Source organism: Montipora capricornis, chromosome 12 (genome assembly GCF_036669925.1).
Source record: "Montipora capricornis isolate CH-2021 chromosome 12, ASM3666992v2, whole genome shotgun sequence".
Lineage (NCBI taxonomy): Eukaryota > Metazoa > Cnidaria > Anthozoa > Scleractinia > Acroporidae > Montipora > Montipora capricornis.
In genome coordinates, this window is record NC_090894.1 from 28,381,891 (window position 1) to 28,409,846 (window position 27,956).

The following is a 27,956-nucleotide window of genomic DNA, read 5'->3' on the forward strand; positions in this document are numbered from 1 at the left end:
TTATTGTAAAACACTTTTAATTAATATTTGACAGGCAACCAAAACACACTTGCCAAACAGTCTACATTGTTGAGAGATCAACATACACGTCTTCGACCGAATAAATACTCTTCTAAGCTTCAAACTCTCAGATAATTTCCAACTTTCTTTTGTTGTTATAAAATACTTATTTACAAAATCTGTATAAATATACTTAAGTAGATAAATATTTAAGTTTTCACACCAACGAACTACAAGGTAATTAAAAACTGCTTTGGCCACATGACAAATTGAGTCTGAAGTATCACTAATCTTGTCTTCTCATCCAAGCCCACCGTCTAGGGATGACCTGGGAAGAGAGACCCTGGCCGTCCCATAAGGGAGTGACTGGGTGAAACTGAAACTGAGGTTTAGGCACAATGCTGCCACAAGCTTACTGGAAAATGGAAAGACTGTGTCAAATGATTTGTGAGCTTAACTCCGAAACACTGCTGCAGTAAAGGTTGCATCAAGACAAAAATGCACTTAAAAATACAATTGAGAATAAAAATCACTAAAAGACAAAAAACCACAAAAACTAGGTAAATATAAGACTGCCAAAGCAACTTTTAGCCACTGTAGTCTTAAAGTTACACAAACCAAAGACTCAATTGAAAAAGAATCAAGAACTCTTTAGTTCACACATAAAAGGGCATTCCATTTCTGCTATGTGAATTCACCTTTTTGTTCTTCAGATGTACCAAACACTAAATTAGTAAAATGCAAGAACAGTCTGACAGACGAGGTATCAAAAAATGCCTGTGTAGTATACTTTTCAGCATTTGTTGGTGAACATGCGATGAATTAAAATCAATGTGAGAAATCCTACTTCACAACAGTGTGATACTACCCAAACACAAAAGATAAATTAGTATTTACATGCCATGAAGAGACCCTTATCAAGTTTAGTATAAGAGCTGCCTGTCCCTTAATATAACAGGCACAGATATGAGCAAGGTGATAGCTCCTGTATAAGCAATATCTCCAAATGCAAACCATGATTCAGAAAATTTTATCCCTCAGGAAATTGTTACAAAGATCTTAAAATTTACTTTCCAGATTACCAAAACTCTGACAGAATGAAATCAACGACTGCAGATCAGTTTTGCACCTACAAATGCATTACAAAATAAAGTACAACAGACTTCACAGGGACTCTTGCATGTGTTTAAGGGCTTGGTGATTTCCTTAATTCTCATTTTCCACAACCAAATTTATAATTTTAATGTGCACAACCAATCTCCACCTTTACTTTTCTCGCAGAGAGTGTACTGTCAATGCTTTTAAATTTGCATATTGTAAGTAACAAAGCACGTGGTGAGTTGCTGCAAACTTTAACCTCAGTCTGACATTTTTCAAAATGACCCATTCATCTACTTGGCCATATTTGTCTTTCTTTTACATTGTGTTCAGTTTTTGGTGATTATTGTTGTTTCTTTCTATTTAACAAACATTTTGTGTCAAATTGGTTTAAAAAATTTTAAGTAGTTTCCTGACACAAAATGCTATTATTGCATGACATAGGCCCTATAAAATTAACCTGAGAAAATAAAATGAGCATATTTTCGAGATTTGAATAATTATGGTAAAAAACAAAAGAGGTAACATTTTTTTGATCTCTAATAAAAGTCATTTCATGCACTTCATTCCACTTTTACACAAAAGCAACTTCACAAAAACACAAATCACATCAACAAAAAACAACTTATGAATTTCACTCTTTAGAACATAAATTTTTTGAAGCAAAAATGAATGTCAGAAGAATCAGAAAAGGTTTGCACCGATGACCACTAAAAAGATGACATTGTTTTGATGATGTTATCAGGTGACCCTCACTGAGGGAGATGGAAGCCAGCTTCCTTCTTTTTAGAAAACTAAATGACCACCGGAGAGGTCGACATCAATGCCTTTGTTTCCACCTCCAATTCTTCTTTTCTTGCCTGGCACACAATAGACCCTATCGGCTAACTCAATGTTGTACCAAATTCAAATCTCCCGGGATTAAGATTATTTGTGTATTGTATTTGCATGATAATGTAGCATTTCATATTTAAATGATATGGAAATGCCTGGAACAAAATGTTCTACTCCCAAAGGGTTTGAATTGGGTACAACATTGAGTTAGCCGATTAGATCTACTGCAAAGTTTATGTCAAGCGAATTCAGTGTTGAATCTAGGCAAATCCTTGTGGCCAATCAGTTTGATTCTCTTGACCTTAGAAAATTAATCTCTTAATGCAATGAATGGAAATAGACAATAGCTGTTAAAGGGCTAGTGAGATTATCATGATTAAAAAGGATGAAAGACACAGCCAAAGGTGGTCTGAAAATTAGAAACTCAGGTATTGTCTTGATTGGTATACTATTTTTGGCCTTACCCCATTGTCTCCTAAGAGGCAGACTTAGATTTTACTGCCTAATGCCAGATGCTTTTACTCGTCAATGGGGTCAATTCAGTAGTCCACGGGTTTAAGAGATGGCTTATGTAATGCTGATATTTGCCAAATTTTACATACACAATAATTATTTTCTAACTATGGGGTTGGACCAATTGCACAAAGATCAGTGTTCACAACTTACATAACAAATGAACTCTAAGCTACCATATTTCCTTTTAACCCTCTTGTGTTGGACCACAAGAAGCACTTTGAAAAAATTGTGAAACCAAACTATTCACAGAATGGTTGGGCAACACTAGTATTAATTCAAAACCTCTACTGATGAATCTGTGGTTAATAAAACATGACAAATACTGTTTGAAATACCAATACATTTACACATGCATAATTATATCTAACTGCTCCAAAAATTGAGCAACATCATAATATACTAAGAATAAAATTAATGTGTGACTATTTCTCATTCTTAAAAGGGGCACACCACAAAGCTCCATAAACTTAAGACCTTTTCACTACAAAGTTATGTTAGCCAGCACTCTGGAACAAACAAAACCAAAGAAGCCCTTCTTCTGTCCAACATATCCACCTTTTTAAGAACTGTTCTTCTTATTGACATGGGTGTCGAAATAGAGTAGGGCACTGTACATGGGCTAACAACAGGTCCCATTGTAGAAGCAGTACCTCAGTAGGCAAAGCCTGGCTCTTCTACTGGTGCAAGGTTGAATGCTGATTTCATCTGTATGGGTCTGAACATCAACACTGAAGGATCACATGAACGGCTGTGTCTGGGATTGGAGATGCTCTGAAAAGAAAAATTGTATCAATACAAGCAAACTATATCAAGAAAAGGACCTGCATATTCTAGATTCAATCTCAGAGCAGTTTTCAAAAGACTGTCGAAAGTAATTTACACGATTGCAACTGCTACCCTTAGTGATTGGTTTAAAAATATCATGCCAGTTTATCCACCAGTGTGAAGGAAAACCAAAACCAATCGTGACTTGCGATATTTCCCGCGCTTTGAGCAAGTTACATGGAATTGCTACGAATTTGGATTGGTTCATTGCACTGTTTGCAGCTGCTGCGATTGGTCGAATTGATTACTTTGGTACATGTATTTGTTTTATGACACACAATTGAAAACCGCTCTATTAGGCCTAACAATAACACTAATCTTGGTGGCTTGAAGTTTCAAGTTAAGACTTGACTGGAAACTTGTCTCCAGGGTTAGCCCTTTTTCAAGAGGAATAATATAATAATGATAATAATGAGCTAAGGCCAGACCTGGAGGAGACGGACAAGTGTAAGCTATTGTGAGATTTAAACTGACCATAAAATTGAGCGTAACAGACCAGATATTGTAGTTGTGGACAAAAAGGACAAGAGCTGTACAGTAATAGACAGAGTCTGACCACAGCCACGTGGGAAACAGGGGAACAACACCTAGTCTGAGAATCTGATCTTATTCAGGGGACATTGGTGGAAAGTAAGCCTAGGGTTCTTCTCACTGTAACAACTTGAATAGTAATCAATATGGAGCTAAGAAAGTTTAGCCAAGGATGTGAGGCAAAAAAGTACATCCCTCAACTGATTGTGATTCAAAGAAAAACAAGACTTGATACCGAAACACTTCTTTAAAAAAATTAACATACCCTTATTCTCACAGGTCTTGGTCTTGACAGGCCATGAGTGTGCCTCTTTATGAGCACAGACTTCTACAGAGAAAAATAAACATTACTCATTACACAGATGACTGGATGTACATGGCCTTGGGGAATAAAGCTTGCAGGGAATATTAAATCTCAATATTAACTCCATGAAAAATTAATCGCTTAATCTAGGTTGTGATGGAAATAAAAACAGCAGAAAAATACATCAATAATACTAAATAAATTCCCATTTAAGTATGTGCCTGCTCAGTCACAGACGAAAAAATCATGTCAAGCAAGCATGGATGGCACAGTTGTGGGAGTACTCGCCTCCCACCAATGTGACCCAGATTCATTTCCTAGACTTGGCATCTCATGTGGGTTGAGTTTGTTGGTTCTCTAATCTGCTCCAACAGGTTTTTTCCTGGGTACTCCAGTTTTCCCCTTTCCTCGAAAACCACCTTTGATTGGATTGGACTTCTGTGCAATGTCCTCACTGAATAATATCATTAATGCCCCAGAGCTACAATCTTGGACAAAATAAAATGAAAAATTAGTTCCCCCCTTCCCCCAAAATCAATGATGAATCTCCATGCAAGTTGAAGCCTGCCATTTTCTCACCATTGAAACTGAGGGGAGGGGTGGTCTTCAATTTCCATTTGAAATGTCCAAGATTGTAAGATACACTTGACACTTAATTAAATAAAGTTCAAAGTTCAATAAAGTCATGATAATGTAGTAAGAGCCAACAATAATAATTGCACATGTGTCTTCTTAGCACATTTTAATTCAAAACAGACCCCCACACAAAAAAATGTCAGCTAATGTCACACAAAAATAATTCCATACACAGCCCAAATCATACAAGATATGTTGCAAATACTTGTGTGATCCTTGGATTTAACAGGAAACCATGTGGTCAAGTGATGATGTAGGGATTTTCCTGCCTTGCGAAATGGTTAATTCTTCATCTAAAACACTTCAAGGAATAATTTTGTCTTCATTGATCCCAAATTTCTGCTCCACTATTTTGAGCAAAATTATGCCCAGTATTGCTTTTGGGTAATTTCAGTAGATGACTCTGTAGCTAAATACCCTTGCACTTAAACAAGGCATGTGTTCACATTGCAATGCATTGTTATCATGCCCACAGTTCATATTTATAACTTTCAGGTAATCTCCATGTTGCTTAATTTTGTGAGGTTTTGGAGATTATTGTTGTCAACAAAAAGTGACTTTAGACTTTAACACGTATATTTGTTACAAATCTCTGCTGATCAAATTTCTGAGTCTCACACAGCCATTGGTCAGGGCAATGGGAAAGTGAATACTTCACAATATTATTAAACTTTGCCCCCTTATCTTTGCCCCTTGGGAACTATTGGTATTATTACAATTATTATTCTCATTAAGTTACAGCAATCAACAAATTGCATCCCTTGTTGATTTAGCATCCAAGAGAATCAATCCTAAAGTCAGGTGGTCCATTGTTCAACCAATCATACTTCCGCACTTATCACACAAAACAAAGCACTTGTCAATTTCCACTGGCTTGATGCAATGAAAACAACAAAAGCATATTTACACACGGATCTATAATTTCATCATTCATTTAAATCCTTCAACATGAAAAGGAAAGATCCACGCTCTCACAAGTAATCAATAATTATATGTCGGGTCAGTGAAATAATAACACACATGCTGTGAGCTGTGAGAGCTGAAAACTTCAGAAGAATCTAATTAAGTATGCGTTTAGAGTCAGCAACACTTGACAAATACAAACGGACGCAATAATCTTGGGTTTGCAAGCGATTTTTGTATGCCTCGTGGACTAATAACAATGTGGCTCTGAATAACCGACCAAAAATTAACATAGGTCAATCCAGATCCATGCAATAAAGGCGAAGACGGCCACCGTAATTATTTAACCCATGTTTGAAAAAAAATACCCTAAAGCTCTTACCTGTTGCATTTTCTCAAAATTCAACGAAGGCCTCGAAAAAAGTGCCTCATCTTCGGCGAACACAACCCTGTGCTTTTTCCTCGAGTGCCCGTCGCTCGCATAACTCGTCGGCCTAACTCTAGCAGAAAAGGCAGAGTGTTTGGATAAAACTGTGACTTTACCAGGTGGACTCGAACTCAGAGGTCCACTTTTTCTGCATAAGTCTTTAATTTCATCATCGCTAGATGAACTGTCGTTGCCAGAGGCAAATTGTTGAAGAAGTTTCTGTGTCTTCATTTGAGACCATTTCCGTTTCTCCGCAGAAGCACCTTCCCTGCTACCAGGTCTTTCTATTGGCCAAAAGCCACAATCGATGTTGTCCTCTTTCGTATCTTTGTGAGCGTAGATATTTTCCTTCGAAGCTATTTCTACAGGTAAGGGCGAGTTGATCTTTAATGCTGCTTCTTGTACATTGTTATTAAAGTTCAAAGGTTTATCTATGAGAGTTGAAAAGGAAGCGACAGGTTTTACAATTTGCACATATCACATTTAAGCTTTGATCGACTTTTACCTAAATATAATTTTTCGCTCTTTTTTACCTCCAATTATCTCCGTCAGTTCAACATCTTCATCGGTATTCTCATCTACACTGGACTCATCTTGTAAAAACGGCTACAAAAATAAGAATAAAAAGAACAGGATGGGTGAAAGCCCGTTGAAAGCTTACACCAAATTTGAAATGCACCCGAGGAGTTTTCACCTCTATACAATGTCAACACAACAGAGAAACCTATGTTCTTTAGAGGATATCATTCTTTTCACCTGAGGTTCATATGGTTTGACTTCATTGATGGATTGATTCTTGAATTTGAGGGCCAGCAACTTCAACATTCTTTCCTCAGCAATGTCACTTTTCAAATAAAGGATGGCGGGAACAGGTACGATTTCCCGCGAGTCTTATGGCGTCAAGTTGACGTCGGAAAACCCCTGCAATAAGAAAACAAATATCTTGACGCGAAAGGTGAAGCTTTAAATATTCGTCTTGTTATGGCCATTTGCCGACTTGAATCAACGAGTTCGAAAACCATTGCAATGTAGTTCAAGTACTTTTCTTGCGGTCCAGCGATCAACAAGGCAAGTCAATTCATTTTCCTGAGAACAGCTTAAGATTAACTTTCCGCGATAAAGTCGACGTAAAATTGGCTTTTACAAATCTCCTCAGGAAGTAAAGGCTGGCTTTTATGGTTTTCAAATACGATGGTCAAGGTACCGAATGCGAAAAACGCTAAGCAAGCAAATTTGCAATTGAAGAGCCACTGCTCATCTTTACCGCAGCTCCCATCTTCAACTCATCTGCACGGGTTGGAATTATATTAATCGAGATAAATTTCACGAAATGAAACCAAAATCAAGGTTTAGGACGTTTAACCTAACAAAAACGAACTCTCAAATAGATTACGTGAAAGTATATTCAACATTCTGGCGAGGTTCGCTGCTATTCTCATCGGGATAAACCGAGGAGGAAAGCCTCACGATTTGGACATCAAAAATTCAGGAGACGAAACGGGTGGTTGTAGCTTGAAGTGTGCCCTGCAACATCACACAAGAACTAAAACCTCGAAATCTTCAACAAGTCTTTACTATCCAAAGTGCACTTTGAAAAGGCAGAATTTCACGCACACACTTCGCAATAAGCTACCGCAAGATGAGGCAAGCGAACGGCAAATTTAAAAATAAACTCATTTCCAACTCACAATGAAGGCCAGGTGCCATTCACAAAGAAATGCGTGTTCGCTGTTTCGACTCCTTCGTTCGCCCGTGAAAAGCTAAATTTTCGCCACTTGTTTGTCAAAACAATGCTCTACAACTAGCGCAAAGCATAGCTTAGCGACAAAACGATTTGTAGAATTTAAGGAACGGTAAAACGATGCCGAAACTCTGGCAAGATTTGCACAGTGTACACAAAGTGCGTACGATTTATGAGAGCCCGACGGTGCGTTTTGAAGAATCAGCGTGAGTCCGTAGACGCGAAGAAGAAAGTCCCAATAAAGCCAGTACAGAGAAATTCACGAAAAAGGATATTACCTTGACAGCGCGTAGAGAAACCTACAATGTTGTTTTCATCGTACTTTGCTGATTCCAGTCACAGTCGGCAGAGCAGTGTAAATGAGCACCCGAGAACTAAATAATGCTCGAGCGACTAAGTTTGAGCCATTTGATTGGCTACTGAAGTTGATGACTGTCCATTCACAGACTTGACAGTTCATTCTAAAAACTACTTCCCCGGGATAGCCCCCGGGGGAGTAAAAGAGGAGATAAGTACAATAATGAATATTGCTTAAAAATAGTTTATGTATCAACTTACGCCCCTTATCTCCTGACGACCTCGCAAGCTCAGGCACGGAAAGGCAGTTTCTTACATAAGTAACTCGTTTCCACGAGTTTGTTTTAAAGCCAACAGTTAATTTTTAGGTACAATTTTCCTTTGCTTCCAACCAACGAAATGCTACACAAATAATTAATTCATGAACAAAACTCGTATTTGTATAAGTTGGGCAATCAGCTCCTTCTAGTTTCGAAATTTCTCGAGCAGATTTGACAGCAAACAAAGGTCAAATAATACGGGTCAAACTTACTGGAAGGAATCACAAAATAAAGAAGAACGAGACTTCCACTTGTTGTCTCGCCCATAGTCACGAGCGGAAACATTATGTAATTTAATAAAACGCTTCAAATACGAACTTTATGGTGTTGGCACTAAAATTAAAATGGTCGAATTCTTTAATCCTGACGCGAGAAGTTCGATCCACAAGTTCCTATCAAAGTGACGTTATAACAAAGTAATCGCGACTTAGGCTTCGCAAAAAAGGCCATCCTTTTTCTAAATTACGATTTGTCTTTTTGGATTACTAAATTGAAATCGTGCTTATCATATGGCGAACGCGATTCGGCTCACACCCCATCATATGACAGCCAACTCATTCTTATCTTTCCTCCACACTATTTTTTCTCGCCAGCTCGCCAGACGACAGAAAACACATGACACACAAAAGATCGCTTGAAGTTTTATTACCCCAACGAGTCACTGCAAAATACAGAGGACCACCCACTTTAAGTGCATTCTACGAACATTCCTCTCTTTTAAGTGGATGGTATTCGATAGGGTAATTTTAGTATCTAATGAAGTTTAGCCTACCAGGATATTTTTCTATTTGTTAAGTCCAAAGTGCTGGACACTTTAACCAATCTGCGATAAAACCTTTGAGTTCGATAAAACGGGTAGTTTCAGTTTTCAACGCCTTTTCATCTGCTTTCACTTCTTTCATAAAACAAAGTTGCAAAGTCCAAAATTTAGTGGACTTCTTTTGAGATCCGTAACGTCCTTAAGCTGTGCAAGGTTAATGTAAATTTTCAACAGCTAAATTAAATATTTTTCGGTTTGAAGTTGCATAATTTTGCTCCTTACTGATGAGGAAAGTTGTCGGTTGTCAATTTTAAAGCTGGCAATGAAGCACTTCTGGCTGAATCTTTTTGCGCAAAATGCTTGAAAAAATATGGGTGAACATAATGCGATACCCTGCCTGACGCAGTTTACTCGCCCTACGTTAAGTAAAGCACGGGATTACAGATAATTCGCACAGCAATTTTGACGTAAACTTCAAACGACAGACTGCTGTTTGTTCCAAAAGCATGAAATTCTCTACTTCGTTCATTAATATCTCTATTTGCTCGATATTGCATGAGACAAAATTAGCAAGTTCCTTTGATTGTTGCTAAAACGCAAATTTCGTCGATCTTAGCGTTTGCCATTTGCAGCAAACGCAATCTTAAATATCTCAAGGATCATAAACGATATACGGCTCACGTGTCTCTTTGCAGGACGGCATTTCTGTACCAAAGCAGGGTTGGGACCCTTCCCCCTCCCCTCCCACTAATTCCCCTCTCAATTTACGTGTAGACAAAAGCAAGAGGTAATCATACATTATTCCTGTGTCCGCACCCAAACAGCAAAGAAAAATTGCCACGGGCCATTTCTCTGACGTGGGGCCATCCATGCGGGAATTTACAATATTCCGTTATTCAGCAAGTCATGTTGAAAGCAAGATCCACTTTCTATTCCAGTGAAATTAAATTTCGACGTTAGAAACGCTGCAGAGGATGTACAATGAAAGTTTCCGTCGGAAGTCATTAAATTCTATTAACTGGGAAGTCAGCTACTTTGAGTTATTTTAAGATTTCCATCAGGGCAGTATTTCCTGTTCAAATTTTTCGTCAAGCTTCTTTGTAAACTTGTTCCTTAAAACTCAGCTTTGGGAAGAATGTTAAACGAATCGATTCGGTATGATAAAGTCGGAGTCATCGTGTTTAAGACAAGCTCGCGATCACACATTCAGCAGAGACAGAAGTACACGAAAATTGAAATTTGCATTTTGCGACCTTCCGAATCACAAGTGACGCTTTAAGTTTATCAGATCTTGCTTGTGAAACAAAGCATCAAGCAGCTTTTGTTAAAAAAAAAACTGAACCAAAATAGATTAGACCATCCTTTTTTCATTGCTAGCCACACTTACCTACTTTACAAATAACGGGAAACGTTCTTGTTCGAAGGAAGATAAGATGGTCAGTAATGTAGCAGCTGTCGAAACCCGCTATTGTTTGGTTTTGTATAAGCAGCTTTTATTGTTTTTAAGTCTAAGTCATTGTTTGAATTGTTTAGTCTTTGTCTGAGCTTGGCAATCGCATTATAAGTCACGAGACCTTCTACTCGACTCAAGTTGGTAGCACAGAGGGATGATAGATGGGGGTAGGGGAATATATTTTCACCCTAAAAGTTCTCTCTATTGGATAAATGTACCAAAAAGAGTTAAGAGTATCTACAGAATACCCTGCCATTTTGAAGTTGCACCTCTGAAGCGGCCGGATACGTGGATACTCCGTGGAAAATACCACCTATCCCCAAATGTTCTTATATTCTGAAGTAGATTCGCGGATACGCACCAATCCGGTTGAAGAATTTTCGCTCATATTATCCTGGAAATTTATACTGAAGTGACTTTTTCGTTGACGATGGAGTTGCTTAAAATTCCTCCTGGTGTTTTGCGAGTTCAGCAATGGGGAAACGTCGCTGAATTCCCGGCGTCAATTCTGTAGCTTTCACTTCTAGTCGCAGAATATTGAAGAGAATTAAACATGTTTCGTTTTTGAGATCGTTGTAAATAGCTTTTTCGTCATGACAATTGGCAATGCACAGCACTCTTTTTTTTATAAGAACGACTAATTTTGGAGCTGAGGCTAACGTTTTACTTTCTTGCGATTTGAACCTGATAAAACGTTCTTAACATGTTCATAAAGTTGTGTGGTATACTGTAACTCGACCACATGCAAACTGGGAATGTTCTTAATTTGGTGACATCTCAAGTTTAAACGTTCTTTTTAAAAGACGCTCTTATAAACAAAAGAGTATTAAAGGTTATCTGTTCTGATCGAGAAACGATAAACGGAACAAACAAACTTTGATCATTTCCAATCAAGTTCACATGTTCTTCCTGCGTGATAAATGTCATGGGTCATTGTTCAACTTGACCTTTGCTTGGCCAGTTCCTTGTTCCCATGTGCCGGTAGTTAGCTATGCAAAGTAAAATTAAACTATTTCCTGATTGCAATCATGCCGAGATAAAGGAAAATGTAATCTCACGGATGAAAGAAAGAATGCATTTGGATCGTTTTGCGCAACCATTTCCGCGCAGCGCCACCTCTAGCCTGCGTCGCAGACGTAATCTAACACCGGTTAGTAACCAGAGGTTTGGTTTCGTCTGTGACGCAGGCTACGCCGCCTCCGTATCTCCGTATCTTGGCTCGTTTTGTAGCGGCTCTCTCTTCGCGGTGGAAGAGCCTGCGAGTACTCGTTTTGTTATTTAAAAAGTAGAAAACATGTACCGTGTTTGTATCGAGTTATAGAAACACTCGTGAAAGTTTGGGAGAACGAGAAATGCTGTGGGACACGAGCCGCAGGCGAGTGTTTCCACAGCTTTTTCGAGTTCTCCCCGCAAACTTTCACGAGTGTTTCTATAACTCGATACAAACACGGTACATTTCTTCTATTTCTTTTAGAAAACAACGCGACGAGAAAAAGGAAAACAACTTGTTAACTCTAATTATCAAAATGTAAATTCTCTTTTCTCGCGCCATCACTAAGTCAACAGCTCGTGCTAGTTCTGTGTCTCCATCGAGTTATAGAAACACGATTTTTAACCAATCAGCGCGCGTATTTTCTTAGGACTGTTTTCTAATTTCCTTAATACAATTTAGGTTTTGAAAGCTTCCTTTTCCAACAGCTTTAAATTGATTAATTTACTACGGTGATCTTTCCAACTTCCACTTCATTCTATTCCTCACTGACTTCCTCCAATACAGTGTATATGACACTTCATATATTCTCAGTCAAAATAATTTGGTTTTTGTTCCATGCCTGAGAGAGACCATCATTTGATTTAAGAAACAGGCCATGAGAATAAAGGAAAATGATCACTCTAACACGATTTGGAAACAGATGCTTCTTATTCTTGCCAAAACAAATTTGTAGAGAACAGTTTAGAAAATACGCATTTTGATGTCACGGCTGAAGGAGTGAATTCAGTCAAACGATTCACGATTCACGATTCAGTCAAACGCCCTAATAGTAACTTGGAAGTTAGAATATAAATGATATTTATTAGTTTATGGCATTGAAAGAAATCGATTAAAAATCCTTAATAATTAATGCTACATCGGAAAGTAACTAAGAAAGAATGTCGGTAAAATCTTTTAAATATCCACAAAAATCTTTTCTTTTTTGGAGAGTACAACTGCGGGATGGCATACTACGATCGCTTGTAAAATTGGTGACTGGTGATTCAACGTTTAGCTTTGTTATCACCAATCGACTACAAAGCTTGGAAAGGAAGGAGATTTTATGGAATATATGCTTTGACCGGACACCATAAGACAAATATTGAACGTAAACGTTTTGCCGCTGTCAAGAAAATTTCTTTGATTCCGTGAGGTCCGATATCGATCTTCTCGGCGGCCTTTAAGATGTAATTGACCATACTCGACATCACTATGATTTTTTGTTTTATTAGCTTCAGATACCATCCTGCCGGTTTCTCCTTGGAAAAAAAATTATCGAAGTGGGTTTTCCAAAATGCTCCAAGGAAAATGGTCTTTTTAAAACGATGGGTGCTTCTAACGACAAAGGAAGATTTTGCGACCCCAAGTTACATATATATATCGTATGTAGATGATCCTTGTATTTATTTATGATCACTGTACACTCCTTTTATTTTTTAAAAAACCTGACCTCTTAGTTGCTCCTTTTATTTTTAAAAGAAGTGACCTCTGAGTTGCTCTTCAGTGAGTCATGGATAGAATAAGAAAACCACGTCGTTAATGTTAAAAGAAAACGCCCCTAAGTATTTGAATAAATTGTCCTCTTTTAGGGCACGTCCACACTAATGCGTTTTCGAAAACCTCCGGATGCTTGAAAACGGATAAAAAAGATCTGCGTCCACATAAGAGACTAAAAACGGAGATCTAAACATACGTTTTTGCTAATGTTACCAGGCTTTGTTTACGTCTTGGCGAGCGGGAAAGTGAGGTATGCATACGAATATGACGTCACGCGTACTCCAGGACCTCCGTTTTTGAAAACCTCCTTTTTCGATCGTTTTAGTGTGGACAGTCATAAATAAACGGAGGTTTTCGAAAACGCATCAGTGTGGACTGGTGCTTACATTTCTTTCACATTAAATTCTTTATACTACTCACAAAAACAAAAGAATAAAAACAAGCGAGCAATATTAAGTCGTTTTTGACTGACTCTCAGCCTGGGTACATTTTTTAAAGTTTGGTTCATATACAAAAAAAAAAGATTCTTAGAAAAAAATAGTGTGTATATCACAAGTAGATGAACTCCGCTGCGCGAATGAATGAATGCTCTGTGACAAAAAGATTCACTCTCTACTTCCAGTCACGAATGTACCTTTGATTGATTCGGAGACTTGGCACTGGTTATTAAGGACAAATAAAAGCGATATTTCAACTAACTTGATTACTTGTTGTCCGAGAAACACTTATAGCAAAGTAACTGTGAGCGTGCAATGAACACTTAGAGGCACCCGCTCTTTTGAATTCGAGATCATTTGCCAACCGTGACATGGGAGCCGCGAGGGATAGCGCAGTGATGCGCTCGATTCCCAGGTCTCAGCTTTATATGTGGGTTGAGTTTGTTGTTTCTAATAATAATAATAATAATAATAATAATAATAATAATAATAATAATAATAATAATAATAATAATAATAATAACAATTTTCATTTCTAAAATTTTACAAGAAATATTAAAAAGTAAGAATTGGAAGCAAAAAGTATCTAAAACTATCTTTAAAAGAAAGCGAAAGGCCAATGGCAAATCCAAAATAAATAATAATAATAATAATAATAATAATAATAAAGATGATGATGATGATGATGATGATAATAATAACAAATTACAGACAGCTTGCATTTGAACTGAGAGCGAAGAAGACCTGGTTTCAAAGTCAGAGTTGTGCGTCTTGTGATCAGTGCACTCGGTGGAGGTATAAAAGAGACAAAAAAAGGAACTGGAAAATATTTTTGAAACAAGCGATCTGTGCAAAAAGGTTGTTGCGGATATGTAGAAGGCAATTTTAATGGACAGTGAGACAATAATCCGAAAAGTGTTATCAGGAAAGTGCCATTGAGTAAAATTTATGATAAAACGACTTGAGGTTGAGAAAGGGGCCAACAAAATTCTTGGTGGTCCCTCAATTAGCCTATATTGTTTGGATTTGAAATATCGCTATTACCTTTTTATAATAACAATAACAATAACACTAACAGCAATAATAATAATAGTAATAATAATACCAACTTTATTCATTCCCTCGAATGAAAGGGAAGGATACCAGAGGCTATCCCAATCGAGGGTACTGAACCGCACGCAGCCGGACGTCGATTTTGAGGAGGGAGGAAAATCGGAGTACCCGGGGAAAACCCTCGGAGTCAGATTGAGATCGACTGAAACTCAGCTCACACACGACCTTGGGGCCGGGGCCGGGGCCGGGGCCGAGGGTTGAACCCGGGTCGCATCAGAGGTGGAAGGCACGGTTGATAACCGCTAAGCCGCCCTGAGTTCCCGAGTACTCCGGTTTTCTCCTCTCCTCAAAAGCGATGTTTAATTTGATTTCTATGTTCACTGTCAAATAGACTGATCTGCATGAAAATTGCCGAATAGGCCACTAATAGACCCATTTTTTCAGTAATTCCCAATCTGGCTCCAGTTGTTCGAAGAGTGGATAGCGCTATCCACTAGATAAATCACTATCCACTGGATAACTTAATTGATTTTGATAGTGTTTATCCGCTTGATAGTGCGGATTTATCAGGTGGATAGCGTTATCCACCTTTTGAACAACCGAGGCCTTGAGAACGAAACAATGTTTGTTCTGTCCCCTGAGAGAAACAAACCTTTCAAATGCAAAACAATCTTATTCTTTTGTCCTCCAGATTGGGAATAGATTAATTGAAAATTCAAGAACCGAAGCCGAAGTCCGTGCCCGGAGGGGGGGGGGGGTACTCGATGTATCCCTGGTTAGGGAGGTGCGGCGCGGCCCCTCATACCCTGACCCTGTTAAGACAAAAATTGCTGATTTTCCTACCCATTTTAAGACAGAATTCCGATTTTTGATACCCTGTTTAAGACATTTAACCCCGTTTAAAACAAAAATTGATAAATCGATACCCTGATTAAGACAAAAAATGATAAATTCGATACCCTGTTCAAGACAAAAATCCCGAAAAACATACCCTGGCTGGCCGCACTTCCCCATTAAGCCCTTATAAGGGAGAACCCCCCCCCCCCCTTCCCCGGGAGTCCGTGCTCCGGTCCTCGACGTAATGCAAATGACTCAGTCTCTTATGTTAGACTTACAAGCGCCAATTTATGGGTTTTACGTTCTCTCTAATTATTTCAAAGCTAAGTAAACATGGTCATATTTATATTTCTGCCACACAATTATTTTGTTAATTTATTTTCCACAGGCAAAACCGAACGAAGGAGTCGACAGATAGATTGAGCCCGCGCCCTGTGTTGACCGTGTTGGCTGCGCTTTTAAAAGAATTTTAAACGGTATTTGCCACCCACTTTTCGCCCTGTATGGCCCTGTGTACAGCATTGAATTGTCATGTGTCACCATATGATAATGTCTAATTCTTCGTTTTCCCTTTCCGCAGTAAATAAAGGGTTAAAACAAGAATTGCTTGACGCGTGGTTTTCTGAAGCGAAGCGAATTTGACCCGAAATGTCTTTTAAATCAAGTTCCCTTTTCTATCTAGTTTAGTAGCCTGGCGTGAAGATCTGTATTTATTTGTTTAATTTTGACAAGTGGGACAGAGTTACCTCACTATTAAGCTGGCGGGATATTTTATCGCAGAATTCTTTAAACACTCCCGAGTATCGTGCGAGTACGATGATTGCTTCGTTTGTCTTGCATGGCCGCGAGGGGCATATGGGGTAGGCTTTGGTAGATTGTGCCCGAAAAAAAGCATATTATGATTTTATCAGTGCTCATATATTTTAGAAGTTATGCCAAAATTATGCTACTCTCTGAAAATTATGCTCTCTGTCACCGAAATTATGCTACTTAGATCTTGAGTAAAATAAAGATCACCAGAGCTTAACTCTATCAATTCTGACTTTAATGAACATTCATATAGTCCACCTTCCAGTCTCACAGTCTTTAGTATCGCAAATACGCATGTGCGCACCTCAAAAAGCCAAATGATTAACAAATGCTATCAAAATAAACCGTTTCTGGGTTCTGAATCCGGGTCAGAAAGTTTTAGCCCGCATACTTGTTTTAGACGCCATCCAAGCAGAGCCCTCAGTTCAGTACAAAGACAACTATGCATGTTGTTAATCTCTGTGTTATCGGTTATTGTACTGAAGCATTACGCAAAAGTGTAAATAGTCCACGAGAGCATGCTCTTGTGAATCGTTAAACGATGAGTTAAGAGTAGAGAATACTCGTTCAGCGGCTGCAGACGAGGGCTGCACCACCAGAACCATCATAACTGCGGAAGACCAATGGGGTAGGTTATCAGATTGTTGGTCGCTGGAAGTGCGGGAAGTAGATGTACTCGAGGACGCCGCCATCTTAAAATAATGCTCGTTTTGCTAAATTATGCTTAAAATTATGCTAGCACGATCTACCAAAGCCTAGCATGGGGACTAGTAGTGTTGAGATTCGCAGCTTCGCTGCTCGCGGTAATCCCTCGCGGCTTCGCCGCTTCGAAGACAGTCGCTCTCGTCCGTGATTGTCGCTCTCGTGCGTGTTTAAATAATCCCGCGATAAAATATTCCGACAGCTACTCGGGCTACTGCAAGTTCTGATTCACTCACGCTTCTCTCGAACTGTTGGCCGATTTTCCTGAGTACATCTATAGCTAATCACGATACTCCCACCCGGGAAGCAACTGATTTCTAAAAGGGACGCTATTTGTAAATCTGTTTCGTCCGCCTCAATTCGATCTACCGCGACCCTAGCTTACCTCACCAAATCATCAAACTTTGCTCCTCTGGTACCAACTATTTTGAAATTCCATTTGCCCCCAATGACCAATATATCGATTTAATTCCGTATGCCAGTACGTTTTCACAGGGCATCGTATACGTGACCCCCTAGAGCAAAATTCTCAACATGGCATCTATTAACATATGACCTTATTGATGGAAAAACTTCTATTTTGTTATCAGGGATTTTGTTGCGAAATTATGTTCATGCGATTAGACATTTTTGTAAAGAAAAGGGCGGCGGGGTGCCTCAATCCGATTTGACGAACATCAAGAAAGAGTAAGACGCGCCTACGAATCCCGCTGGGCAGTAGAAGGGGGTTGACACGGTGATATTCACGCCATTCAACTTTGTTCCTCTACCGCCTGGGCATTGTGACACCAAGTTTTCCAAAGGTGAATGTCAAACAAGGATTTTCGGAAGTTTGAATAGTTAAAATCCAATAAAGACAGAGGGCATTGTCAAAATACTCACAGATCATCCTTAATAGTTACCCGTTAAGACGTAAAATTCTTCGAGAAATGCAAGAGGAAGCTATTTAGTTAATACTATTTTAAGCTCTCGTTCGTTTCCTCATAAACCTTATCTATGGAAGACATGAAATAGTCAATGCTATCAGGTAGCTTTCGATACTTCGTAGCATTTGATACTTTGCTAAACATACATACATACATACATACATACAACCTTTATTTATACACGATGAAAATTTCAAAGCGACAAGCTTGTGAGGTCGTGTAAAAAATAAAATAAGAAAATAGTATGACAAAGTTGATTTTACAATGGTACACAACGGATTCGCAAAGGGTCTTACCCACTGTTCGAAATGAAATGAGAAGTCTAGTGTAGTCAAATATTAAAGAGACCAACCACTGTTTTCAGTCAAATTTTGCATTCATACCCGGCTAAAAACTCAATTTTGTGTGTTTAATGAACGTTCTTGTTTCTGCGTTCTAATTGGCGCATTTGTAATTTATGATAAGCTAACATTTCTGTTATTATTGTTATTTAAAAAATCGTAACAGCTCCAACTGTTTTCCTATTGTTAGTGTGGTGAAAGCAGAGATAAACCACTTTAGATCAGCTGATAAACAAAAGCTGCTTGGCGCCATCCGGCCGTGTAAGATTCAAGGCCTATAACCCAACCAAGCAGTCGCACCCAGCGTAAGAGTTTCTTTGATTTCTGACAATGGAGAAGATGGCCGACTAAAATTTTGCATGTCCTTCACAACTTAGACCAAGTTGTTGTTGTTTCTTATTATCAGGATTCGATGTGGATCCCAACGAATAACCAATGACCCAACCAAACATGTTATAAACTTCAATTCGGCGACTCACTATGTATTGTGATTTGCACTTTACTGTGTATTGCCCCTTCTTAGTAGCTGTGCCTTCATCTTTGTAACAGCTTTCTAACGTGGACTTAAAAATGTCTTAAAAACGACGTTAATAAGAGCTGATTAAATTCAGTTATTGAAAATTGGCCAAAGACCAGTCAGAGTTCGGCAGTCAGCTTGTCAACTAAAAAATTGTCTGTCAGACAGTCACCTTGCCACTGCAGCCGGCGGTCAGTGTTCGTTATTTACCAAAGCTTATTTAACTACCACACGTTTCGCAAAGTATTCAACGTTTGATATGTCTTAAAATCATACAAGTAAAAATTGATAATACAACGGTTTTTTAGTTCAAGAATCTTCATGAATTTGTTTCTAAAATACCGTCAATGATTAGCGCGACACTTTTTTACTTGTCCATAAATTTTACTTTTCTCATTCTTTTGCCCCAGCTAACAGTTTTTAATTGGTTCAACCGATATGATAAAGAAAAGGTTTTGACTTAGAACATTGAGCAGGGATACGTCGTACAAAGAATTGGAGTGATTGAAAATCGACTGGTGTATGTTGTGGGCAGCCAAAAACACCTTACTATCCTGATGGGCTCTTCCTGTGCAATCCTATCAGTCTAAAACTATTAGAAAAATTGTATAATTTGCCGAGGGCTGAAAACCCTCTCCCGTAAAAAAAAATCAACAACTATTACAAAAACTAGAAGCAGAGAGAATTTACTGTATCAAGGAGACGCTGTGACCGTACCTCGTAGGAGGGACTCGATGACGCACGGGGAGCCAAAGCCAACAGGACGCCCCCGCGGGACGACTAGGCCACTGATACACCCTAAATACACCCTGAGGGTTGGTAACTGGAATGTACGGACGCTCTACAGAAGTTCTAACATCGTACAGGTAGCAAGAGAGATGAAGAGGAAAGTTATCAATATCATGCGCATCAGTGAAACGCACTGCACGAGCCAAGGAAAAGTGCAACTTGCAGAAGGAGACACCATAATTTACTTTGGAAAAGATGATGACAACAACAGACAGGGAGTAGGTATATTGATGTCAAAAAGTGCAGTTGGAACTCTGATGGAGTGGACCCCTATCAGCGAAAGAATAATTCAAGCTAGGTATTATTCCAATTACTTAAAGCTTACACTCATTCATGCATGTATACGCACCAACGGAAGATGCAGACAAACAAGATTGCAAGATGTGATAGATAGTTACTGGAGACATGAATGCCAAGGTTGGATACAAAAGCAGAGATTATGAAAGAATTATGGGAAAACACGGACTGGGGCTAAGGAATGATAACGGGGAAAGGCTTTGTGAAATAGGTGATATGAATGAGCTAGTTATTACAGGAACACTATTCCCACATAAGCAAAATCCACAAAAGCAACATGGGTGTCGCCCGATAGAAGAACCAGGAATCATCAGATCGATCATATCCTTATCAGCAAACGGTTTAGGAATTCATTGAACGACACCAGAGTTTACAGGTCTGCAGATATTGGAAGTGATCATTAACTTGTGTGTACAAAAATTAAGCTCAGGTTGAAAAAGGCACCGAACTGAGAAAAGGCTGGATGTAGAGTGAAGTATAATACGGCTAAGGTGGAAAATGGGCAGGTGCCTAAGACAATTAACGTAACCCTAAGCAATTGGTATGAGGCTCTAGAGAATGAAGAACCAGAAGTTGAAGAAGAGCAAGAAGTGGAGAGAGACATTCGGGTGATGAAGAAGGCACACACAGAAGCAACAGAAACAGTATTGGGAAGACCTCAAAAGAAGAAAAAGCCATGGATCAGCAAGGAGTCATGGGACCTCATAGATCAAAGAGATGGCTTTATATTAATAAGAAGATCTTGAGTACACGCTCCGAAAGGGTTAAGAGAAAGCTTAGGGCAGAATATGTAAGGAAGGATAAGAAAGTGAAGAAGAGCATAAAGGTGGATAAAAGAAAATGGATAGACAATATTACAGGTGAGGCAGAGAAGGCTGCAAGCAAACAGAACATGAAGACTCTTTATGGGCTCACTAAGACATTACGCAATGAAAGACCAAGGCAAAGCACAGTAGTGTTAGACAAAAATGGAAATCTCCTAAGTGGAAAAGAAGAAGTGCAGTCAAGATGGACAGAGCCCACTTTAAAGAAGTGCTTAATAGAGAAGAACCAGAAAACTTAACCCGATAACTAGTGAAGAAGACTGTGGATTCGAGTTCAATGAAAATTGCAGTCAGTGAGCCAACGTTAGGTGAAGTTAAGGAAGCCATAGCCCCAGGGATTGACTCTATTACAGCTGAGTTGCTGAAAGCCAACGTAGAATTTTCAGCATAGAAAATACATCAATTGATGACAAAAATATGGAACCATGAAAGGATTCCTGAGGCTTGGAACAGGGACTTATTCTTAAACTGCCAAAAAAAGGTAACCTTAAGGAATGCAAGAACTCAAGAGGGATAACATTGCTGTCTGTAGTGGGAAAAATACTGGGCAGGATTATTATAGATCGAATAAAGAAGGGTATTGACAGACGATTAAGGAAAGAACAAGCCGGTCATAGGAAAGGCATGGGAACAACAGACTAGGTTTTCATTCTACGAAATATCATCATTGAACACTCAGGCAAATGAGTTGCAAGCTACCCAGTATTTGAACTTTATAGATAAAGCTTTTGATTCCATCCACAGAGAAAGTTTATGGGAGATAATTTATGGGGAGGTATGGAATTCCGGAGAAAATAGTGAAAATGGTCAAAGTGATTTATAATGGCTTCAAGTGTGCAGTGGTGGATGGGCGAGAGATAGGCGAATGGTGTGACATAAAAACTGGCGTCAAGCAGGTATTCAATATGTCTGGATTCTTGCTTTTGATCATAATGGATTGGGTGATGAGAATTAAGAACAGTTGGAAATGGTGAGAATGGCATAAGATGGAGGTTTACATCCAAACTTGATGATTTGGACTTTGTAGATGACATAGCTCTAATTTCCTCTACCTCAACTCTGATTGGAAGGTCGTGTTGCTAGCGCGTGGTCAAATTCAAATGGACCAATCAGAGTTGAGGGTGAAACCAGCTTGCGAGCGGCCGTTGTTGACTGCCCGGTCACAAGCCTCTGAGGAAAGCCGAAGAGGTGAATTTTCAGGCAAAGTTTTCATTCTTCACGAGTCTTTCGGCCGCCGAAACACACGTATTTGGAGTGAAATTTATTGAGCTTTATGGAACTGTTGTTTTTATTGCGATTCGGGACTTTTCCTGTTGAGGAGAAAACGATTTGTGGAGTGAGGTCTGGCCAGCGATGGATGGAGTGGTCGGCCTTCCTATTCTTTTAGCAACCGTTTCCGGATAACTTCGCTAAACGTCGTCAGAATGGCTCTAAACTCGGCACAAGAGACAAGTTCGTCACACATTTGAGGGAGGAAAACTTTATTTCAAATGAGATCGTTATTTACACAATTTTTTTACGATCGGTGATTTTCCCATACAATTCTCTATATACACAAGCTGTCGCATACACCACGTATTTTCAGCTTGGGGAGCCTGTGGTTAAAATAGAGTTTTCGGTCCTATGCTTCTGTTACAAAGTGGTATATTTTTTAGATCACCCATCCATATACTAACCCCGCCGGACCCCTAGGGATTAACTTCAGTAAACTGTCATATGCTCAGAGGGCAGGGAACTTGAAAATGATCAACATGTCAGCCTAGAAGCCAATGTTTTCAGTCGATTCCCATTTATTTTCTTCAATCTTTCTAGGTGTAGTACTTTGCTGTTAACCACATGTCTTCTTAGAGGGCTATTTACCTAAGACTTCTACCATGGCACTACAATGATATACAATACCAAAACAATATCGTGTACTATTAGAGCTACATATGACGCAAAAACAACTTGAATCTCCTTAGAAGACAATTGACAATATGGAATAAAGCGCTGTGTTAGTGCACTACCACACGTACGCAATGCGTGCCTATTTTTTCTAAAAATGACAGGAATTTTTTCTTTCTGACAAATGATTAATACCTCAGAAAAAGATCTGTTTCATCGTATGAACGTGTGAGCCAAAGGGCCTCTGCTGGCACGACTTCTGGGTGACACCTTAAATGGTCTTAATGACCCCCGAGTTGAAAAAATTGCCTGGAACGCTGCAATTCAATACCACCCAACTCAGTCTCTTCTGTTTTTAGTAACACGTACCCAAGGCAACCCAGTGTACGCTCATGGAGCGTCTAGTTTCTCATAGTGCATCCTCTTAGCTAGCCAGATTAGTAAGTTGGAAACCTATGGGCTGGCTTCAGTCAACTCTTTCTTCAAGCATTTTATCAAGCTCATTATTGACTGCAACAATTGCATCTTAGGTGTTGATTGACAGGTTTGACGTTAGGGTCATTGGAAAGTTTATGCTCAAAATCAGTAACCTTCCCTATCCCTTTGAAAATATCATCATATTCCTTTAACAAGGAGGCTAGCTTATTCTTATAGGAATCTCGTTTGACAGACTTGAATTCAGTGAAAATTTGTAACTTAAAACTAGAAGCTGACTGAAATCGATACACTACAGTGACGATCCCCAAAAATCTTCGACGTACATGCTTTCGATCGCAGTGTACACTTGACAGCTCCACAACTTCACTATGACGTGCGCAGTAGACACAAAAATGCTAACCTTTGGCTTAGTGATTATCTGAAGCATAGTGTTTAGGCCTCAGGTTCCCCACCCCTACTCCTCACCCCCTACACCCCACCCTCGAAATAGTCATGCCGTCCAAGCATTGAAAGCACACACTAATTCAGCGTTCATACGAACGCGGTTTTCACATCCATACGGTTTCACGACTTCGAAACCGCGTCAAAATCGATGCGGTTTGGAAATGTTTACACGGATCCTTTTTCCCCAGAAAATCGCAAGTCGTGATAGTACAAAGCGAGCGCTGCACTACGTGCTAAATTCACCATTTTGAATCGAACAATGTAAATATCCGCCAAAATAGTCACCGTATTCAAATCGATGCGGTTTTCGCTGTTTACACGACAGATGAAAGCGTATCGTTCTCAAAACGCTCCACTTTTGGCAGCGTTTTTCAAATTGACCCGGTTTCGGCAACGGTCTTGATCAGAAGGTGTAACCGCATCAAAAACGATGCGGTTGCAAATACTACAAATGAAATCCCGTTCATGTAAACGCTGCCTAAGTAGACGAAACACCTGAAATCTTCAAGGCGATTTACAGAAGTTTATACTAAAGGGAAAATAAAAATGTCATTCTGGAATCACATAATTTAAAAAAGCTCTGATATTACGGCAACGCAGTGAAAACATGGTTCTCATAGCTACCGACTACAGATAAAATTGCGGTCTTAGCCTTTTCAAAGGGAAAAGCGTTTTGGATATAACATGATCTGATAACTGGCAACTTATAGAAAAGAAACTTACGGTTTGCAGAGCGTCGAACAATTCCTGAAACAAGACGACCGAACGTAACAGTTAAATTTTAACAGATTTTTCAGTCATCGAAGTGAAACTAGGAGATTAAAACAGAGTAAATTTCCGACACTTTTTATCGCCAAAAAGCATTAATATTTATGACTCGCCAAGAGTGTTTATTCACGCTTTGAACACGAAACGGCTCATAGAGGAGACACACGTCAACAGCTTACGACTGAAGTATCCTTGTGTAAAGCTTTACACAAACAGTGTAAGTCTAAGATCGAAACTTGGTTAAGATATTTGATACAATATTGCGAATTTAAGGACGAAGATTTTTGGTTAAGCAAGTACGGAATTCGACTTTGTTTTTCTTTGCAGATAAATAAACAAATAAAATATACAGGTGCACGATTCCCTTGTACTACGGCGGTCGGTTTAAATTACTCTTATTCGTGTCTCCCAAGAGCTGTCACCAGATGAATACACACTTTCGGCGTTTAGAAAGGCTGCCTTTGAAAAAAGCGCAAATTGTGAAAATGGGCCGGAAAATCTGGGACTTGACGACAAATTAATTTACAACTTCTAGACGTCAAATCAACATTGGAAAAGAGCTGTCATTGACTGATGAATTCCGATTGATTTTTATTGGTCCTTTTCAGTACGATAATCCCGTAGTTCTGCCAAATATCACAAGGGGATTTAATTTCCCGGGGGAAAATATCGAAGATTGAGGATCGAGAACGAAATTCCCAAGATTGCATTAATTCTGACACCAAACCTGAGCTAGAAACCACGAGAGGTTTTGGTTCTGCATAAGGGCATGAGCGCAATGCCGAAAAAACATTGTGTGGCCCCACTGGTTCACACGATGAGTAGCGCTAGCCGGCGGATAAATCACTATCCATTGGATAAGTTATAGTGAAATCCAAAGGATAGTGATTTATCCGGTCGATAGCGCTATCCACCTTTCGAATAACTGGGATCTGGATGTTACTGGCTCTTTAGTTTCATCGATACGAAAATTATGTCAAGTTCGTTCAATTCATGTGTCCTGATAGAGGAAGGAAATTAGATAAACAAAACGAAGGTGATATTTTGGGAAGTAAGTTGATGAAATCTCTTTTTTTTTTTCTGCGGAATCTCTTTTTTGAATCCACGCTTCCAACATAATTTTGTCTGCAATGCCGACCTGCAGTGATTCGTCCTTACAAGAAACAAAGTCATTCGTAGATAATGAAAGCTGGCTTAAAACGTAACATCGATTAGCGTCACCTAACAAATAGGGCAAATAGCTGGGGAAATTCGACAAAAGGCAAAAGTTTCCGAGAATTCAAAAGACTTACTTTACAGGCTGAAACTTAGCTACGAATATTGAGGGCTTAAACTTTGTTTAGTATGCAACTTGAGAGAACTTAACTTCTACCGACATTAGTTATCAGGTCTATTGTAAAAGGTCTATTGTAGGTCTCAGGGATGTATTGTTGTGGATATTTGAGACAACAGATATAGAAATTTGTCTTTACCTTTTAAGTTTGACCTTCAAAATCTGGTTTCTGTATCGAAGAACCTTGAAATGATACTGTGAGCATTTCCAAGTCGTAAACTCGAGAGCAAGGTATTAAAGGCGAATGATATCGGAGATTGGCATAACCTTAAAACTATAGAATTTCAAGTCTGAATAAACATATTTTAAAACCACAAGACACGGGGAAAACTGCTTCATCGTCGTAAAAATGACAAAAATGTTAACACAGCGGTTCAAAATTGACTATTCACTTTAAGAGTTATTACTTCATTCGAATATTAAAAATGGGATCAATTTGCGCTGCATTGGATATCATAAGCAAGGAAAGTGCTTTAGTTTGCATGTTTTGCTGTCTGGGCCTTACCCTTTCAGCTCTTAGTTATAAGCCAATCAAATGAAAGCATTTATCAGATGATCTGCTTCATGCGTCTGCAACATGCCCAGCCACGAGCTTTTATCCTAGCATGACACTGATGAATGAGGATATCAAATATAGCACAATTCACACATTTACTCCCTATGGACTCTCTATTATAGGTCTTTCGTTTCTAGAAAGCACTGCTCGTGAACGAGGTATTTCAAAATGTCACCAGCAGTAACGAACTAAGATATAGTTAGTCGACTAAGATGACCGATAAATTGCTAGAAAAGCTACTAGCAAGAGTACTGAAAATGCTGAAGTTACTAAAGTATCACCATGAATTGTGAACTTCGTCCAAATATCAGAGTTCCTATTTCGTGGTGAAAATGCCCTGTGCAAGACAATTTCAAGTTTCGTGAGATACTGCAGGAGGGTTTGTCTAATGCGACTATGACGTATCAAGCCATAAAAATGACTTTTAGTCGCCAATTTAACAGACATCCTGCAGACTGCAGTCTTTCCTCGTTGCATGCAAAATCCATTTACGATCTCTCGTGATCATCGATTATCACGGTTTGCGTTCGCGGTTTCCAAACATTTGCAACATGACATTGAGTTCCCATCCGTTATTTACCGCAGTGAAAAAAACTCTCGGAACAAAGAAAAAGCTGCAACAAGGCGTCGCCCTTGAAGTGAATAAACACTTGTAATGTAAACTTATATAAAGGGAAAAATGATGTGAAAATAAGTGAGAACTTTTCGGACAGTGAAAGGTTTCCTTCATGAAAGCAATAGTACTGCCTTTAGTTCCGAAGTTGTGTAATAATAACACTTTTAATGTGAACTTTCATCATTCTTTTTTTAGAAATGTGCATTGCATTTAAGACCACAGCTATTTCGAAATCTCACTTTTAAATGCAATGCAATATTTGGAGAGTTATTTTATTGGGGAAAATATTATTACAAAGACTCGCTTCTATCATGTTGCGATGATTTGTCCAAGGAATTTCGCCTTTAAAATGATTAAGATGATTTAAGATGACGCATAGTATATTACTGAGGAAACTTGAAACCCATCCATGTTGGATGTTTAATTTCCTGGCTTCTCTCGTATTCAATATTACTATTTCATTCAGCGGCTGGTCTCGAACCTTTGTTTCAAATTAATTCGTTGCCTCATAAAATTTCGACCCTTAACTGAAGTAGAAACGTTCTTAGGTGTGAAAGGAGGTCGAACGTCGAATTAAGATTTTGGAAAATAAATGAAGGTTTCAGTTTGAAAATACAAATCCTTAACACAGTCCCGCAAAATCATGCATAATTTAAGCAGTTAGACATGAGATGAAGCTCACGCAAAAACTGGAAAAGCACTACTGATGAAGATGAGTTCGTAAACCAACAAAATCTTAGCAGTCACACACCTTTATGAGTCAGTAGCTGATTTACGTGCTTTCGTCTTTGCAGGAGAAGGATGATGTGATAAGGGAAAAAATTGTCGCGACTCGCCGCTTCCACTCTCCTCGATAATATTGGGATGTGAGTACTGTACTTTCAATTTTAATTTAGTTCCCCTGACAAATATCGCTCTCAACAAGCAAATAAAGCGGTGTTTTAAATCTAAATATAAATAAACCGTGACATTATTTCAAGATTGTAGCCA

At 38.9% G+C, this 27,956-nt stretch overlaps 1 protein-coding gene across 4 annotated transcripts; it reads right to left on the bottom strand.

The window, feature by feature from the left end:
* LOC138027159 (uncharacterized) lies at positions 1-27,840 on the bottom strand. 4 transcript variants are annotated; one of them, XM_068874678.1, is made up of 6 exons: positions 27,718-27,840; positions 6,831-6,995; positions 6,608-6,680; positions 6,030-6,505; positions 4,070-4,132; positions 1-3,219 (listed from the first exon to the last, which is right to left on the bottom strand). In XM_068874678.1, exons 2-6 carry the CDS (start codon positions 6,897-6,899, stop codon positions 3,100-3,102), a joined length of 801 nt encoding a protein of 266 aa, XP_068730779.1. In that variant the 5' UTR covers positions 6,900-6,995; positions 27,718-27,840; the 3' UTR covers positions 1-3,099. The 4 variants fall into 4 exon arrangements, with proteins under 4 accessions (XP_068730779.1, XP_068730780.1, XP_068730777.1 ...); XM_068874679.1 differs by lacking the exon at positions 27,718-27,840 and adding an exon at positions 10,580-10,658; XM_068874676.1 differs by lacking the exon at positions 27,718-27,840 and adding an exon at positions 8,094-8,219.
* Between the last annotated feature and the right edge of the window lie 116 nt (positions 27,841-27,956).

Bases quoted from the DNA above. Each gene is read 5' to 3' on its own strand.
- LOC138027159 (XM_068874678.1), bottom strand. From the start codon at position 6,899: ATGTTGAAGTTGCTGGCCCTCAAATTCAAGAATCAATCCATCAATGAA. The intron at 6,506-6,607 runs GTAAAAAAGAGC...CAACTCTCATAG, and splicing joins ACTGACGGAGATAATTGGAG to ATAAACCTTTGAACTTTAAT. The intron at 3,220-4,069 runs GTATGTTAATTT...TTTTCTTTTCAG, and splicing joins CAAGACCTGTGAGAATAAGG to AGCATCTCCAATCCCAGACA.